The sequence below is a fragment of the Echeneis naucrates genome, chromosome 21 (assembly GCF_900963305.1).
Source record: "Echeneis naucrates chromosome 21, fEcheNa1.1, whole genome shotgun sequence".
NCBI classification, from domain to species: Eukaryota; Metazoa; Chordata; class Actinopteri; order Carangiformes; family Echeneidae; genus Echeneis; species Echeneis naucrates.
The window spans coordinates 5,014,647-5,032,365 of NC_042531.1; the positions used below are offsets into that span (position 1 = coordinate 5,014,647).

Sequence of the window (17,719 nt, forward strand, 5' to 3'; positions counted from 1 at the left end):
GTAGATATAAAAGCATCGTGTTTTAAAGTGACATACGAATCTATTTACAGTCCACACAGGAAAAAAAAAAATCTACTTAAAAACCCTTTTCTCACAACTCAAATATTCTCGCTGCCTTTAAAATCACCATCTTAAAATATTGAAGTACCAATTACATTATTAAAGTATGATCGTTTATTGTTACTTATCAAAGACTATTACATTCATAAATATTGCATTGTACTAATAAATTCACATATACCAGGCCAATATCTCCTTCCATGTACAACGAACAATGCTCACGCTGCTTGACTGCAGATTCATTTGAAAGAACATTTCTTGTTAATGACGCCGTCCTTTCCCAGCAAGTTGGATGAACAAAACACTGTGTGGGCACCGTGTAATGTTTTATCACTCACAATGTGGGAGGACATTTCAGCCCCATTAACCATCATATGACTGCAGAGTAATTAGTTTCAGCTCATAACTGCACACTCAAACATGAAGAAGACGGGATTTGTCTTATTATCTAATCTGTAAAGATGTGGGCCAAAAGACAAGCCAGTGAACGGATGTACTTAAATAGACAGTGAAGGACGGGAACGTCTGGTTCGAATGAAACCAAAATGAAACCTACCAAATCAAAAAAAAAAAAAAAAAATGTAATAAGGAAAAATTTACACCCTCAGAAAATTTCTAGGTGAAAATATGATAGCTGAATTAAAGCCGGCAGTTCTTACCCAGCCAGCAAGTAACACCGAGCGGATGCAGCAGCCTGAGGTCAATATCATAACGCTGCACTGTGGTGATGGCGGTGCGTTCACACACTCCATATTCAGTTACACAACACGGCAACTTTCGTATGGCCATAAGCGATGGGCAATGCCTCACACAGCTGATTCCATACAACACCGACTACTTCAATCAGTGCCGATACTTTCTGGGATTTTCTTTTCCCCAAATCAAAATATTACACTTAAAAGACAATTCACGTGACAATTCCTCTCACACAAACTACACCTTTACCTTACCTTACCCCCCCCCCCGGCTAAGTTGACCAGTAACAGCTCTCCTCTGGTCTTGTTCCAGTTTATGGTGTCAGGTGTTGGCTCAAAGACTCGGAGGTGATACACACACTTTTATTTCACCTTTATTCATTAGTACCGATACTTCACTGGAATAATCGATACTCAAATGAGCAGCGTGTGAGTTTCGATATATCGACACCACGGAATCAATACCCCCGTCAGTAATGGCCAGATTTTATCTACCATGAATTACACCTCAAAAAAACAAAAAAACAAAAACCACTTAAAGGTGTGAAATGAACACCTTCAAGTGACTTTTGAACAAACACCTTTTTGTTCTTTTTATCAGCTGTTAATCATTACATGTGAGTTGTCAAACCTGTTGTAGTGTTATCTTATAGCATGAAGTTGATTTTTAATTATATCTTATAATAAAACACCTTAACTCAAACAGCAACACCTTTGAAAAGTCGTTTCAGGTTACCTATAGCAGTAAAACTAAATTTGAGGGAACAACTTCAGAGATGTAAACTTTTGAATTTCTTTATTAATTAATAAGAGGCTGCCTGAATGCAGCATTAGTTTTGGTCTCTGAGGAGAAGAAAGGCAATTCACAGCAACTCATTAGGAAATGGTTCCTCTATCTGTCCTCCGAGGGTGAAATTTTCATAAGCTGCGTAATGACAGCACATCAACTGTAGGGCTGCAACTCACTGACATTTAATTTCCCCAACAACTGTTTGGGCCGGAAAAAGTCTGGAAGTGGTAAAAATGTTAATCACGATTTCCTAAAGCGTAAGCCGACATTTAAGTTTGTTTCTCTCTCACCGATTTCATTGAAAACAGTAAAATTACACATTTTTAAAGGAGGAAAAACAGCAAATCCTTCCTTTAACCTTATTTTCTGTCAGTCACATTAATTGTTTCAGCTCTGGCTGATTTATTTGACAAAGTTACAATAGGATAATACAATCCTACGGGGTCGGGCTGCAACTAACATTTATTACCTCTATTGATTCATGGGCAGACTACCTTCCTGATGAATTAGCTGGTGATTAAAATGTCAGAAAATAGAGGAAAAATAGCCACCATCAGTCCCACATTCCAAAAATATCCAGCTTACTAACCGGGAAGCCTGAAAAAAGCAGCAAATATTCACTTTTGAGAAGACGGATGACAAAAATAATAATAACCAGCTGTCATAACTATTAATGATATATTTTTTAAATTTCTGTTTTAACTTAACAGGGATCACCTTCAGAGGTCATATCTCTAATATCAGCGAAAGCAGTAAAAGCCCTGAAAAAAAAAAAAAATAAAGCAACTGAACTGTGAAAAATCACAATTTGCAAACTAAACAGCATGTTCAGGTTTCACACTAAATTTCCCCGCCGGGGGAAGTTCTTCAGTGTTGATGTCAGATGAGAGGTTGCCGCTCAACAGGCCTGGCAGTGCTCCTTCCACATACCTGTCGTGCTGAGCGAACCTTGTCCTCCACTGTGTTAACACAGCTCCCTACACAGAGGGTGTGTCTGCACAATAGGTGTGCCGTTAAAGTGGACCTGCTGCAGCTTCAGGGAATCTCAAACATCCCACTTTCACCACAATAAGAGCTTTTAACAAAACAAAAAAAAAAAAAAAAACAACTTTTCCTCCACAAAATTTAGAGACAAAAATTCTCCAGACAAGCAATGAAGGCAATGCATCCCATCATGTGGAGCTGATGGGAGGGAAACATGCTGCAGTTACCACGAAGGGCCACTAGGAACACTGACACCAGCAGCCAATGTACGGTGTTTTGGCCAATGTGGTTCATTGTGTGAGGTGAAGAAGGCGCTGACACACTAAAATTCACCTGAACAAAGAGGGGGAAAAAAATACTAAACGTGTGTTTGTTTGTTTATTTCACGGGAAATTAAAGGAGATGTGTGTGTGTAGAGGGGGGGAATGTCTCAAACAGAACAGATGTCTGAGAAATCCGAGCTGTCTGAGGGACCTGCAACTGTAAGCCTGCGCTTGCAGGCCCGGGGAGGGTGGTGGTGGTGGTGGTGGTGGTGGTGGTGGGGGGGAGTCCTCCTGGATAAATATTATAAAAAAAAAAAACAGGAGTGGAGCCTTTCGGACTGACAGCACAGAAAGTAAGAAGGCGACTTTTCAACAATGACAAGAAGAAACGTGAGGAAAACCTGAGATTCCTGCCACAATGTGGAGCTCCCCCAAAGCACATCTGAGCTGAGTGGACAAAGACCGAGCGACAGATCCACAAAGTGAGGGTCCATTTCTGTCCCAACTTTTTAGGGCTGTTTCTGCGGGGCAGCGAGGTTTTTTGTTTTTTGTTTTTTTTTTTTTTAAAGATGCGTTAATGTCTCACTGCTGCACAAAAAAAATGAGGAAGACCAAGTGCTCCAACTTAAGTTGATTTTGTTTTTGGTTTTTTAGAGAGGAGGCTTACCTTGATGTTCACTCCGGAGAGAAACGGCAAAACGGCGACACGCTCAACACGCCTGAATGGAAAGCTGCGCACCAAAACTGGACGGAAGCCGGGACGCGTCAAAGCGGCGAAAATGGCCTTTAAATCCACATTTCCTTCGCTTTCCGGCCTCTTCGTGCTGCTCCGCGGCTCGGGCTGAGACCAGACCGCCGACCCGTCCTCGCTTGTTTTTCTGTCGCAGGCTGACTGCCTCCACCTCAATCAGTCCAGTCAAGGCGCTCACGCCTAACGAGGACTTCCGCTCTGGACCACCAAAATAAAAGACGTCAAAACTGTTGAACGTCTTACGTGTTGGTTTGTTGCACGCTTCCGCTAAAGAGGAGTACACAAACAAATATATGATTTATATTATATTGATACATGTAATCAGAAAGCAGCTTCCAAAGCTGCCAGTTCAGCGGAAATGATCAGTTTAGACTGATGATTTTTTATGATTATTAATTATTTGAGATGTTTAGCATGCAAAAGAAATCCAAACAAATGAAATGTGAATCGTCAAACTGTGGCTTCAGAGACTTTCCCTCAGTAGTTTCTGATATTTGATAGACTCAACGCTGTCAGACTTTTTCAAATTTAAATAAAACTATGAATGGGAAAAGAAATGACACTTTGCACAAGTTCTGCTTCTGCTGCTAATTAGTTAGCACAACTTCAAAACACTTTGAGTGTATGTATACACATATGTGTGTGTGTGTGTTCAAAATTATATATTGAAAAGAAAAGGACAGGGCGGAAATGGGGGAGCTTTATTTTGAAGGACCCTCACGGGATTTCCGGTGGGATCCAGCTGTTCTCGGCGGACTTGATCGCCGGTGCTGTGAGTGACGTCACCGACGCCGGGACCAGTCCGGGACAACGCCAGAGGAAAAAGGGGACGGAGTCTGGGGGCCTCCGTGGCCCCCTGCTGACCATAACGGGAACAGATTCACGTTCTCTTCGGTGTTTGTCCGGTTCTGATGAGTTCTACAACACGACGGATTGTTTTGAAGAGTCTTGTGACCCGCATTTCCCGCCTCTCTGCGTCAACACAATACCCCCCTTCATTAATTCAATAAAAGGTTGAAGTATATTGTGGTTAATAATAAAGTGATGCATGAGGATCATTCACCCACAGGGATTTTTTTTATGTTATATTTACAAAAAAAAAAAAAAATCTGTTTCATATGTGTTTTTAAAAAGTGGATATTTTCTGTTTACTGCATCAAAAATGAGCTTTGACATTCACTTCCAAAGTTTTGCAACATGTGCCATACTTAGTGTTATCAAATAAAGCCGGCTGGTTTCGAGTGTTAAAAGGGAATACAGTAAAGACACATGTATGTTGAAGGTATAGAGTTATGGGAATTACTCTACTATATGGTGGCGATACAGGAAGACGAAGGTACAGTATACATTCATGGATGGAGAATAAAAAAAGGTGCAGTCGTTATATTTAGATTTAGACTCAGATGTGTTTAAATAACACAATTAATGCTGATGAACAGTGAAAACCCGACTCAATAAATACAACTTACATCACAGATCCTGGAGGTTCATAAGAAGGAAGAAATTAGATATAGTGTAGGTGCAGTGTGCAATCCTTCTGCTCATCCTCATTGTTATATTTGTCACAGAAATATGTTGTAAAATGGCTTTGATGGCGTTGAGCTGACATTATGACAGTGACAGTTTACAACTTGGTAAAAGTGAGTCAGTCCCATTTCTTTGTTAATCAATATTCACAGGAAGTTGCAATGAATCATAAAGGAATGTTGTTGTGACTCAGAAAGTCAATCTCAGAAAGGATTGTGTATGTGTGGGTGTACCGTTGTTGTTGTTTTGTTTTTTTTTTCAGTTCCAGTTCTTAACCATTTTTTTGTACATACAATCTGAAAACTGTTCAGATTTGATTTACTTAAAAAAAAAAAAAAACTGTCTATCATGTGACAAAAGAAAAAACTAGGAAGGACGCATCCATATTTAAACAGTAAAGCTAGAAGATTACGAAACCACATCCATGTCACAAAAACACACAGAATTCAGCTCATTAAAATCTAAATTTGTTTCAGCCTCTCATGCAGCAGACTGCCTTCATAATTTCACTTCAGCCAGATTCATTCACTCGTTTCTAGCTCCACAGCACCTCCACATGTCTGCTGCTCATTCCTACACTCAGGCAAAGTGTTGAAATGTACACTTTTCAAAGTTCTGTGATACTCATCCTCGACTTTTGGGTGTAAAAGATATTATCAGGGCAAACACTATATTTCATTTCCTGTAGAATACTGAGAACAATCCAGCCAATTAAAACCAAATGTTTCTTGCATGGATATATTTGGCTCCAGAAGTGTTGAATTTCTGATCACAAGAGGGCAGAAGAGACGGAAGAGTCAAATGTGAGTGTGCAGGTTACACAGCTTTGCACAGCGCACAGCACTTCTCCTCTCATTCCATGATACGTTCAGGATGTAAAAATAATGTCTAATCTTTCAACCACCTCCTTGATTCCCATCGATATGACGCCCCAACTAATCAAATCACTTACAAAGCGACTGGATAAATTACAGCCACATGCCTGGGCCTATTTGTTGAGGACCCACATTTTTCAGTGACTTTGAAATAGCTGGAATCTGGTTTAATTGGAAAGAGCTGACCAACCGTAACCCTAACAATGTGACCAAGAGGTAACACACTGGGGCTTCAGAGCTGCTGCAAATGTAGGAAAATTATTGGAAGGTCCTTAATGCTCCTCCTCTCTTCAGCCACAGGAAAGCTCGACTTATTAATCGAGGCTGAGTCACACTTGTCAACACTCTCTCTGCCGCTGCTATAGTCAGGATGTCTTCCACTTTAGACCCATGCCCCTCATATTCTCACCAGCCGGCCTCACCAAATCATTCCACTGAGTGACTGCTGAGCGCCGAGAGGAGCTACAGTTACAGCGCTGATGAAAATGGATGTTTGCTTTGGCAGAAAGGCCCCCCGTCTTCAACTCCACCTGACTAATGGTGATGATGTACGTGATGAAGCAGTGGCTCCCAGGCTATGTTTGCTGCTCGGCGGCCTGCAGGCTCAGGGAAACGTGACTCGTAGTAAATGTAGATTATCGCGGCCATGCAGATGACAAATATGTGCATCTCTGATGACGTGACGACAGAAATGTAATAAAAAAATATCGTGTCAGCATCGTTTGAGGACAGCATAATAATAAATAGATAAAAAAAATTAAATAAAGATAACAACAACAACAATAATAATAATAATAATAACAATTAGGTTGATGTCCAAGAGAGTCTAAATAAAAATATGTTTAAATCCAGGCTATGTAATCTGATTCAGTAACTAATTTACTGTAAATAATAAAAAGTAGTTCAGCTGTATCATTTCATTGGGTCAACCCTGGTTGTGTGTGTATGTTGTATGATACAGAAAATGATCTAATCTAATTGATTAGATTTAGAAAGTACTGAAACTTTTCTGTTAGTGTCTGAAAGGCTTTGTACAAAATCTTCATGTCAATTTAATCTTTGCATAATCTGAGGAGATTTCATTCTCCTGTTGACGAATTGTCGCTTTTTGTCCCCCTGCTGACTAAAGTGACACCAAATCCAAACAAATATGCACAAACTACTGAATTCAGAGTTTTGACTGACTCATACTTTTGCTAAATATATCCAGGCAAAGCTTCAGAGAAACACATTTTGTGTTCCACAGAAACACCCGACTCTTGTTGACTCTGTCGCAAATATTTATTCACGCAGACCTTTAATACGTAACTGATTCATATAAATGAAAAACAGTAAGAGGCCCAAAGCAGAGCTGAGCTGAGAGCAGGAAAAAACGCTGTTGTGTGTTGCTGTGATAGCATCATAGTGTCATCACTCGGCCTCGCTTCGTGCTTTTTGACTTTTTTAATTCTGAGCTTGGAAGCACAACTCACAAATGTGAACAACCAACATGATCCGATGGCGTCGCTTCAAAAGAAAATTCAAGAGGCAAATTAAACTGCATATATTTTCTCTTTACAGGGGTAATGCAACTGTCCATCATAAATAATTAATCTTGGAATAAATCACAAAATTTCACTGCTAGCCATGTTGTACACATCAACTTTCTTTTTTTTTTGTGGAACTTTCCTTTGCAAAATACTGTTTTGTTTTTTTGTTTGTTTGTTTGTTTGTTTGTTTAAATACTGTTAGGATTTCACAATTTACCAGAAATGATTTCTTGAGTAATTTCCATTTGCTGTATGTCACTTCTCTGGATCTGCAGAAAAGAAAATAGATTTCTGGGTTATGGGATACAAAAAAATACAGCTTTATACAGCGATACTATTAATGACAGCATACTGTATCAAGACTTGAAACAGAGTTTTGAGTGGTCAAGACAAAGGAGGAAGACAAAATGCTAATTCATCCATTAGCACACATTCATTAGCTGCAGTTTCTTTGGGAAAGCATCTACACGCCTTTCACTTTCATCTTCCCACCAAAGCGAAGAGTAACAGCATTACAAAGTGGGCTAATTTGGCCCCCAGCTGCCGCCACACCTCCAGCCTCCATCTCTCCTCGTGGCCCCCAGATTTTTTGGATCTGTATTCTGGGACATGAGGGGTTTGGTACTAGCTGCCAGAGTACCTCCATGACAGCTGTCCATGCTTTGCAGAAGACAGAATTAGTAAGATAAGCGCAGCCAGAGACAGTGGGGCCCAGTTGTTGTCCAGATAAGTGAGGTCAGATGAGACTGCAGCAGTCTTTTACACGCTTAGTGGACGAGAGCACGAGACAAACAACTAAATTATTAAGCCTGGGACTTTTCCTTGGAAGTCTTTCAGAAGATCTGGATTTTATAGTTAGCTGGCCCATCGGCAGCTCAGGAGGAGATCGTAATCAAGTTGTTGGAGAAAGCGGAACAAATCCCCACAACGTCCATGCATTGCCAACCAGAACATAGAATAGTATTTTTCCTATAAATCACCTTAAAGTACCGAAGAGTACAAAGGAGGGTTTTGTTGTGGAAAAAGAGTAGCGCCATAAAATAAAATCCAAGTTGGGAAAGAGATGTTCCACATTAAACTACTATTGTTTTTACAAGGATTCTGCCGACTTTACTCTTCCAGGCTGTCATCTTTCTCATATTAATTACAGAACCTCTAAAAGCCCGAGTGAAACTGCTGGCTACCTAAACGTCCGAGTGCTTCCAGGGGAGGTCGTGTCCGGGTATGTTGGGTATGTGTGAAGAGACCGTAGAGGTAGAAAGAGCGTCAAGAAAATAGCAAGTTTAGCATCTAAATCAAGCGTCCAGTGACCCACCAATCTCCTTCGGGATTTAACAGCCCGGGAACACAACACCAGGCTAAATGAGTGAGGCTTTGCTGTGTCATATATAGACCCACATCAGTGCAATGGCACCAAGCAAAGAAAGAGTGAAAATGAGTGCAGGAGGCTTTTAATCACCCTCACACACTCAGGTGATAAAGCACCGATCACAGGAAGGTGCTCAGGAGAGAGATGCTTTCATTTAGGAGGGAAAAGTTGTTCTGAAAGACTTTTTTCTTGTTGAAATGTCCCAGGATGTTTCCTCCCATGACTGAATCTCCTCCTATCTTTGACCGAGTGAGTCCGACAAACATCTCTAAATGAATTAAATCTCCCTCATCTCTGCCTGGCTTCAGAATTCATTGTGAATACAGAAGCAATAATACCGTCCATCATCATTTTCTTTTTTTTACTTTAATTGAAATTTTGGACCATAAAAAAATTCTAATGTAATCATAAAGTAAAGAAATCCTACCACCAATAAAAAAATAAAAAAAAAACTTAACAAACCTGATTGTGTTTTTACCAAGAAAGGCAAAATATTACACAAAAAAGATAACCAGAGGCTTCATGCTTGAACTTACAGCAGTAATTTATCTTAAAGGCGTCATAGCAGCAGCTCAACTCAAGTGATGGGATCAACTGGTTTTTTTGTTCTCACAAACTAAAGCAGCTTCCTCCGATCACTGCGTTTGCTTTTTCACCTGAATGCATCATGATGATTAAATACTTCCTCCGTTCATTTTCTCTCTTTCTTTGCTTCGTGCCATCGCACTGATGTCGGTCATTTAGCCTGATGTGACCTTGTGTAAAATCCTGAATCCCAAATACCTTTGGAGGTCGCATTCCTGCCAACATCCCAGGAAATGCGATTATAAAGTTTATTGGTGACAGAATGGCCTTTTGGCAGGGCAAATGGACTCATTGCTTCAAAATATTTGTAAATTATATTTGGGTTTGGTCATCACAGAGGACAGCGTTATTCAGAGTTGGTAAATTTTAATGTTGGAAGAGTACATTTCCTTTCCTGATCAGAAGTGAAGCGGTGATAAATCCCTGAGCTGTATAGCAGCCAGACTCAACATTTACTGTAAAGAATTTGACGTTTGGGATTTAAGGGTGCATCTGGCCGGCAGACAGCTCAGTGCAGAGGACAACTCCAACGGAATAATTCATAATACAGAACAAATAAGTCATTACATAGTTCTTTTATAGTTAAAACTTAAATCCAATCGTGAAATGGTGTCGTTTTAATTGGATATTACTTTCTGGTTTCCATTCATATGAAAAAACAAAAAAGTCCACTTCTGCGTAGTTGGGCGGGGTTTAGTCTAAACTGGGCTGGAAACATGATAAACTAACTTCTTGAAGTCGGTACTCATGTGTCTCTGTGGAAAGAGCCAGGCGAGCTGTTTCCACAAGCTTAAAGCCTCTAGACTCATATTTTTTGGAAGCGTGACAAGATGTTACGGTGATCTTCTCTTCCCTTTTATGCAGGTTATCTGGTGTGGTATACTATAATTAATATTCGAGTCTCAAAAGTCAGATTGAGCCTGTTGGGCAGCCACAGAGAGGAGACTCCTGCTGTCAACTTGCTAAGTTGTAAATACGCCGTATTCCCACTGAGGGAGCCCAAAATGATTCTGTCCCCCTTCATCAGTTCTAATGGCCCATTTGAGACCGTATTATGACATTGCACAGTCTTTAAGATGAGGTGCTGGGATCCCTCTCAACCAACATGACCGATTCGGCAGTCAGGAAAGTTCTTCCAGAGAATGATATTGGCTCTTGGATGACCCAGAGAAATTCCAGTCCAATTGGTTCCTGCGGCATTAATGATTAACGGTCCTCCAGTGCTGATGGAGTCCGCCTGGTTTGACCTTTCCGTATGCAACAGAAGTAAGCACCGGGCTTTAACATCACGATAGCCTTGCAGTGCCCAGACAGCTGCACCTTTATCCGCTGGCCTTAGCAGCTGAGCTGGAGGCGTCGACCCAGAGGGTACAGTGCAGCCAGGGGGTGGGGGGTGTAACTGTGCGCCAGCTGAGGGCAACAGAGAAGCACATGCTGGCGGCAGGGGAGCAAAGACTGAAGGCATACTCGACCAGTTTTGTGGGCGGTGGTTCAATTGGCAGAAAAGCAGATTAGTCCTGTGAGGTTAAACCGGATCACATGCCTGAAATTAAGCGAAAAAAAAAAAGAGAGAGAGCCTGAGTTAGATAGTTAAGTGTTGCTGTATTGTTTTTAAGTATAGATTTCTAATAAATGGGGATGTTGATGAAGCTGTGATTTATATATGCAGCCAAGTTTTTCTGAAGAAATGTATACTTTTTGACGAAAAGCACATTGGATACATGAAGGAAACGATGGCGGCTCCTCTTAAGATGAAGTAATCTAATCAAATCTATTCCTGGTCTTGTTGTTCTGAACTCGTACTGAGCAACTTCTGTCTTCCCTGCAGTAAACTGTCATCTGACTTTAATTTCAACAATGACCAACAGGCCCGGCCTCTTGTTGGTCCCAGTTGTCCATTTCAAATGTGTTTAAAATGGCATCGCGAAAATATTGCTGAACTATCCTCAACTGTTTAGAATTGAACTGTGCCAGGCGATTTTAATTTAATCTCAGTTGGTAACAACTACAAAGCCTGTGACTTCAGAGTTAATAAAATATTACTCCAATTAACCGACGTCAGTGGTAAAGAAAGATAAAAACGCTGTCTTCAAACAGTAAAATCCACCTCCTCGGCCTGAGTCGGAGCCATATTCTGACTGTTTTTCTCCAAATCAGTCCAGATGTGGAAGTTGTATTTGACAACTATGGTGTGTATGGGCCCAATTAGTGCTGTGGAATCCAAAAGAAAACAAGCCAGTAGCCAAAAAGGTCCGATTTGTTTTGCGAACTGGGATTTTTACGTGGAAACTGCTCAATAGCTCCGTGAGCACGGACACAAAAGCAGTGGTGATTTGATGTAAATATACAGAAAAGCTGTACGACCAGTTCAACGAGTGCAGCTCATTCATTTGTTCTGCAGGTATTTGATCATTAAACAGTATTAAACATTAGACCTATTATAATGTATTTGAATTTTTACTCGATGAATAGACATTACCAAATAAACTGACTGATTAAATTCAACCCCTAAATTAATGGTAATCCAATGAAGAATAAATCCCGTAGTTTAGTCTGTAGCCTCCAAAGTGGTCGACCAATGTTCAAACATAACCGCGCTTCTATATACAAACTGATTGAACATTTTGCTAAGCACTAAACTCTTTATGGCTCACCACAAATAGAGCACATAATCTTAGTGGAGCACTGCTGACGCATTTTCTCACAGGAGGGACCACCAGGTCAGGAAAACCTGTCTCAGAGGGGGAGAGAGAGTTGGGATGAGGAGAGAAAGAGTTGAGAAGAGCGTTCTGGGTGATGGAGGGGGGGGGAGGGGGGGGGGCCGGAGCAGCAGTGTGAACAAGAGAGAGTGAGGTTACAAAAAAATCCTGCTACAATTTTCTTAGAAACCATGCGGACGTCTGACATTACCAGGCCGGGATACGATATTCAACACGTAGGACGTTTGGGACTGAATGCATATTCCCCTGTGAGGAGGAATATAGGGAGGTAAAGACAGACGAGACATATGAGTGGGGATAAATCTCAAAGGACAACAGTCTTTGACATTTGACCCCTGGCATCCTTTCCATCACACATCAGGGACCACACGAATATTGGCGCATTATGCAACATACTCAGCGTGTGTTTGTGTTTGTCTTATGATAATGACAGCCGCAGATATCTGGGATGAAACAAAAACAACAGTTCAGTGGTCCGACTTGCTTTCCTCTGGGAAGCAGGAAACAGGAGACATGATATAGTGTGTCTGTGGAGGGCAGAAACCACAGTGGAAATGAAAAAGTGAAATTTTAGCATGTGAGTGATGAATCACTGAGTGAGTATGCGAGTGAGCGGATGAACGACAAGTGAGCGACCTTAAAAGGCCAGATGGTCTTACTGGTGACTGAATGAGTACAAGCGGCCTCGGGGTTATCTCTGTGAAGCACTGCTGTATTTTTAGATCATCTCAAAAAAGATCCCCTGCCCCCCCCCACAATCATTCTAACCACCCCCTCCCTTGCCATCGCTCCTCCTCCATTTTCAATTAGCCCCTGATGGGTGGAGTAATGCAATCAGGAGTAACTACAGCCGAGCTGGAGGCTCGTCTCTCAGTCTGCCACAGACTCCGCACAGGCACACACTCCTCAGACAGGAAGGTAAGACCCAGCTCTGTTCAGCTGCTCCACTATCCATCCATCCACTCATCCATCTCTCCACCTATCCATCCTTCTCGCTGGTCTTCATTCACCGTGTCTTCCATTCCCTGGTCCACATCCGGCATCCTCCTATCTGCCTCCCCACCCACCTGCACAGTGTCCTCACTATTTAACCCCCCCACCTCTTCCCTGCAGCCTGATTTCCTCTTTTATTAAATTATCTTTCTCATTTTTTTTGTCCAAAAAACGCACAGCCATTGTTGACCCCTGTTAGCAGAGTTGATTTCCACCTTCCAGTCTTCTCTCCTCATCAACTTCACGCTTCCCTTCAGCACCTCAGTGTTGATGAGGTTGTCACCTTCTTACTGAGTAATACATTACACAGTGGTGACTTTTACTTTTGCACGTCTGTTCTCTTTCTTTTTTCCCTAAATAACATTTTGCTGTCATAAAATTCAGCGTGAACATGGAAACTCTTTATACATTATTAACTTAAGGGATTCCTGTGAAAATCATTTTAAATCTAGAGCCTAAATTAATTTTATATTTTATTGCCTCATCTATTATCTATCTACAAGGCAATTCTTAGTGGATGCTGCTCAGGCTCACTTTGTGATGAGAAATTCCTCCAGAAGTAGAAGTTTGCTGTTTAGAGGGGTCACAGCCAGATAAAGAAATTGATGCTTTGCATTTTGGGTAACATCCTGTGCATGTCTAAACGAAAATTAGAGTTAAGTTTTGTTACTTTCATCATCGTTTCATTCATTTTCAGCAATGAGTTCTGAAAGAAGTTGATGGTTCATATAAAGACAGCAATATATGAGCGGTTCCTCACCTCTAAAAAACAGGCAAGTTGTCTTTAAGCGCTGGAAATTTCTGGGGACGGACCAGGCTGCACAGTGGTCCAACACAAACCATGTCAGTTTTGAGAGGCTCCAGGATGGAAGCCTCAAAGAGAACCCAGAAGCTGGCAAACACCTGAATGCCATGGCTGAAAAGCTAGAGGTTTTATTTGTGATGGTTCAGATTATCCTTTTTTTATTTTTAGGAGTCAGATAAATCCTTATGTAAGCTAGGTGAGTCATGGTGGGAGCAGCAGACAATGCGGGAATGTGGGAGGGGTTGAGAACGCTCAGAGCAGCGAGGACTCGCAGATTAGCCGTCTCAGCTCGAACCACATAAAGTACACTAACCTTTTGAATGTCAAGAGCATCACAAATCACTCACAGGTCTCATGTTAAGCCGCCAAGGCAGGAATATGCTGTGATTGCAAATAAATCAAGAGGAAGATGTTCAGACAGTCTAAAGAAGAACAAACATTCAGATAAAGGTTTTACCAACTTTTTTCCCAGCCTCCTTATACAGTCAAAGTCGTGCTTAGGATTCAATGGACACACACAAAAAACGTTTTGAGAGCTTTATGTACTTTTCTTATATGTACATATTATACACAGCCACACATACTGCCTGCAGTGTCCTCAGTCTGCAGGGTGTAGGAGTATTTAGACTCAGGTGGGATCACCAGCAGGCTTAACAGCCAGACCACTAACAGCTGCGGGCTGTGGGTTGTCATCTTTACATGTGCCATTCAAACCTATTTATTTGCGGACAAACGCACACACTCGCATACACACAACCCACGACGACAAGGGATACAGTGATGGGGTGGTGACAGCTGGAGGTGAGGTGGTGGATGGGTCAGTGTACAGCGGCATGGTGGGTGTTGGTATGCGTTGGTTCAGAAGTCGACTGTCTCTAAGCAGGACTGATAGGAGTTATTTATATCCCCCTCATCTGTCACCTTCTGCCTCTGACACTGAGAGCAAAATAAAGGGAGTGCTGAGAGACGGGATGGGAAGATGAAAGGGGGGAATCTGCAGCGTGGAAAAACCCCTGTGGCGTGAAGGATCTCATCCTGGAAAACATTTATATCTGAGGATTTACTGTAGTGCTCTGAGCTGAGCATCAGTGTCACTGGAAAGATGGATTCTGAGAGGCAAAAAGTCAAAACTGCCTACAAGACCTGCTATTTGGGTGACAGGATGCCGTTTGACAGAATACAGTATGTTCTCCTCACTTCTGCGTTTGCTCTTCCCGCTCTCTCTGTCAGGTGAGTGACCCTGGGTCAACATGACTGAGCGCTACGACTGCCACTACTGCAAAGAGTCCCTGTTTGGGAAGAAGTATGTTCTGAGAGAGGAAAATCCCTACTGTGTGAAATGTTACGAGAGCCTGTACTCCAACACCTGTGAGGAGTGCAAGAAGCCCATTGGCTGCAACACCAGGGTAGGAAGTCTCTCGCACAAAAAACGATTTAGCATATGCTTCTGCATTACTTCAACAAGTCTGCCGTTGTTCTCGCAGGATCTTTCATACAAGGACCGTCACTGGCATGAGGACTGTTTCAAGTGCTTCCAATGCAAGCGCTCGCTGGTGGACAAGCCCTTCTCCACCAAGGATGAGCAGCTCCTCTGCACCGAGTGCTACTCCAATGAGTACTCCTCCAAGTGCCATGACTGCAAGAAAACTATCATGCCAGGTACAGAAAAAAAAAAGCCACTAGAAGTGAAAATCCATTAGAATAGTAAGCTGGAGCTGGTTTGAGTGAATTACTACAGAGTCTTCGCCAGAAATACTTTCATTGCACCCTTGAATGAGTGCGATGGGCCATAATTATAATTGTGTGTAATTATGTAAGAGTGTGAACTGTACATGTCGTCACTGGAGCGTTACATAAGAACATTTCTACGAGTTAATGGGGAGTTAAGGACAAATCTTTTTCCTCTAAATTGTCTATTTCAAAACCATATTTTTACCAAGATTTTAGGCACAATTTTTTTTGTTTTACTAAATTTGAAACTTTATAGTTCCTCTAAACCGTAGTAAAGATGATGACACATTAATAAAGAGGCAGAAAGTCATCAGCATGCACAAAACTTATTGTGTTCACAAATTGCCTCAAGGTGGTTAAATCACATTACGATTAACAAAACAAAAAACAGATTTCTGCACTAAACGGGTTTGGTTTGATCCCCCCCCCCCCCAGTTTCTTTACATCCTTTACTCTTTTGAGTTTATGTTTCTCTGCAGGCTCCAGGAAAATGGAGCACAAGGGGAACAGCTGGCATGAGACCTGCTTCACCTGCCAGAGATGCCAGCAGCCCATTGGCACCAAGAGCTTCATCCCTAAGGACAGCCACAACTTCTGTGTGCCCTGCTATGAGAAGCAGTTTGCCATGCAATGTGTGCACTGCAAGAAGGTAGGAGGCCCAAATCATGAAGCCAGCTTTAACCGATTTCCAAAGCAGTGCTGAATTAGTCTCAGTCTTTATTCAAAGAACCACAAACTTACACCGCTCTCCAACAATTTACTCCTATCAGCCCATCACCACTGGCGGGGTGACCTATCGTGACCAGCCCTGGCACAAGGACTGCTTCCTGTGCACTAGCTGCAAGCAGCAGTTGTCTGGCCAGAGGTTCACCTCTAGAGACGACTTTGCTTATTGTCTCAACTGCTTCTGCAACCTTTATGCCAAGAAGTGTGCCTCCTGCACCACGCCAATCAGCGGTAACCGCTCATCGTTGGTCTCCCTCCGTCTGCTACATGATCTGTCCTGTTTCGCTGATGCCTGGACTTACATGTCATTTTAACTTCCAGGCCTCGGAGGCAGCAAGTACATTTCCTTTGAGGAGCGCCAGTGGCACAATGACTGCTTCAACTGTAAGAAGTGCTCCGTGTCCCTGGTTGGGCGTGGGTTCCTCACCGAGCGTGATGATATCCTGTGCCCAGAGTGTGGCAAAGACATGTGATCCGGTCTGATGGATGACGGATAAATCTTATTGGAGCCCAATATTATGATCCAGGAATAAGAAAAATGCAATAAATACTACCTGAGCACAGAGTAAAGCATCTTTACTATCAAGCCTTGCTATGAATGTACATTGTTTTATGCCATGAAATACAAACTAACAATGTTTTTCGAATGCAGAAAACTACATTTGAAATTGTTTAGAAAAAGTCCTTACTAACAAAATAACTTAAAATGAATGCAAAGAGATTTGCTTATTAACGAGCAACACGTTTGCTGAGAGACACTATAAACATTTTGAAATAAATCTAAAATTTTTATTCAATTTCAACGTGCTTTGTGCATGGATTGGCTTGATGCTGTAATTAGTTGGAGTTTTGTGAACGAGTTCTGGTGTATCTAGGTAAATATACAGCATTTTACTCCTTTAAATGCAAATACTTGTGTTTGTGCATGAAACTACATACACTGTGAATAAAAAAAAAAGCATAATAAAATGTTTTGTTTGGCAACATTTAAGTAGTAAATGCACAGTAATTTAAAATTTAATTACGTTTTTAAAAATGTTTGATTGCAGGGTCTACACCCCTCAAAGCAAAATAAATTACAATATTCTATATATATTACAATACCTGTCAGGTGGCCCTCACTGTTGTAAGGTTTTAACGTGCAGAGCTCCCCCACCTGAGAAGAGTCTGTTCTGGATGATTCCACTGGAAGTGATCAGACCTTTGCTTTCTTTCTTTTCTTTCCTTTATTTTAAAAGTTGTCAACAATCAGGTGCAAAACCTTCAACAAACACAAAACACACTTTAAGAAGACGTAAACCAGGACAGTATGTATT

At 41.6% G+C, this 17,719-nt stretch overlaps 2 protein-coding genes across 2 annotated transcripts in view; one reads left to right on the forward strand and one right to left on the reverse strand.

The window, feature by feature from the left end:
- Window positions 1–3,703, reverse strand: part of LOC115062181 (cytoplasmic protein NCK2) — a 28,071-nt gene extending 24,368 nt beyond the window's left edge. The window contains exon 1 of the mRNA XM_029530806.1: window positions 3,460–3,703. The gene's annotated coding sequence lies outside the window, so the exon portion shown is untranslated. The remainder of the gene's footprint in view (window positions 1–3,459) is intronic.
- A 9,257-nt stretch (window positions 3,704–12,960) lies between these two features.
- LOC115061934 (four and a half LIM domains protein 2) lies at window positions 12,961–17,389 on the forward strand. The gene is made up of 6 exons (XM_029530518.1): window positions 12,961–13,066; window positions 15,177–15,352; window positions 15,431–15,605; window positions 16,157–16,326; window positions 16,448–16,634; window positions 16,725–17,389. Exons 2-6 carry the CDS (start codon window positions 15,197–15,199, stop codon window positions 16,874–16,876), a joined length of 840 nt encoding a protein of 279 aa, XP_029386378.1. The 5' UTR covers window positions 12,961–13,066; window positions 15,177–15,196; the 3' UTR covers window positions 16,877–17,389.
- Window positions 17,390–17,719: the final 330 nt, after the last annotated feature.

What these genes read in the sequence shown, in the direction of transcription:
- LOC115061934 (XM_029530518.1), top strand. Translation starts at nt 15,197, where the DNA reads ATGACTGAGCGCTACGACTGCCACTACTGCAAAGAGTCCCTGTTTGGG. An exon ending in CAAGAAAACTATCATGCCAG is followed by an intron (nt 15,606 to 16,156) that starts GTACAGAAAAAA and finishes GTTTCTCTGCAG; the next exon opens with GCTCCAGGAAAATGGAGCAC. An exon ending in AATGTGTGCACTGCAAGAAG is followed by an intron (nt 16,327 to 16,447) that starts GTAGGAGGCCCA and finishes TACTCCTATCAG; the next exon opens with CCCATCACCACTGGCGGGGT.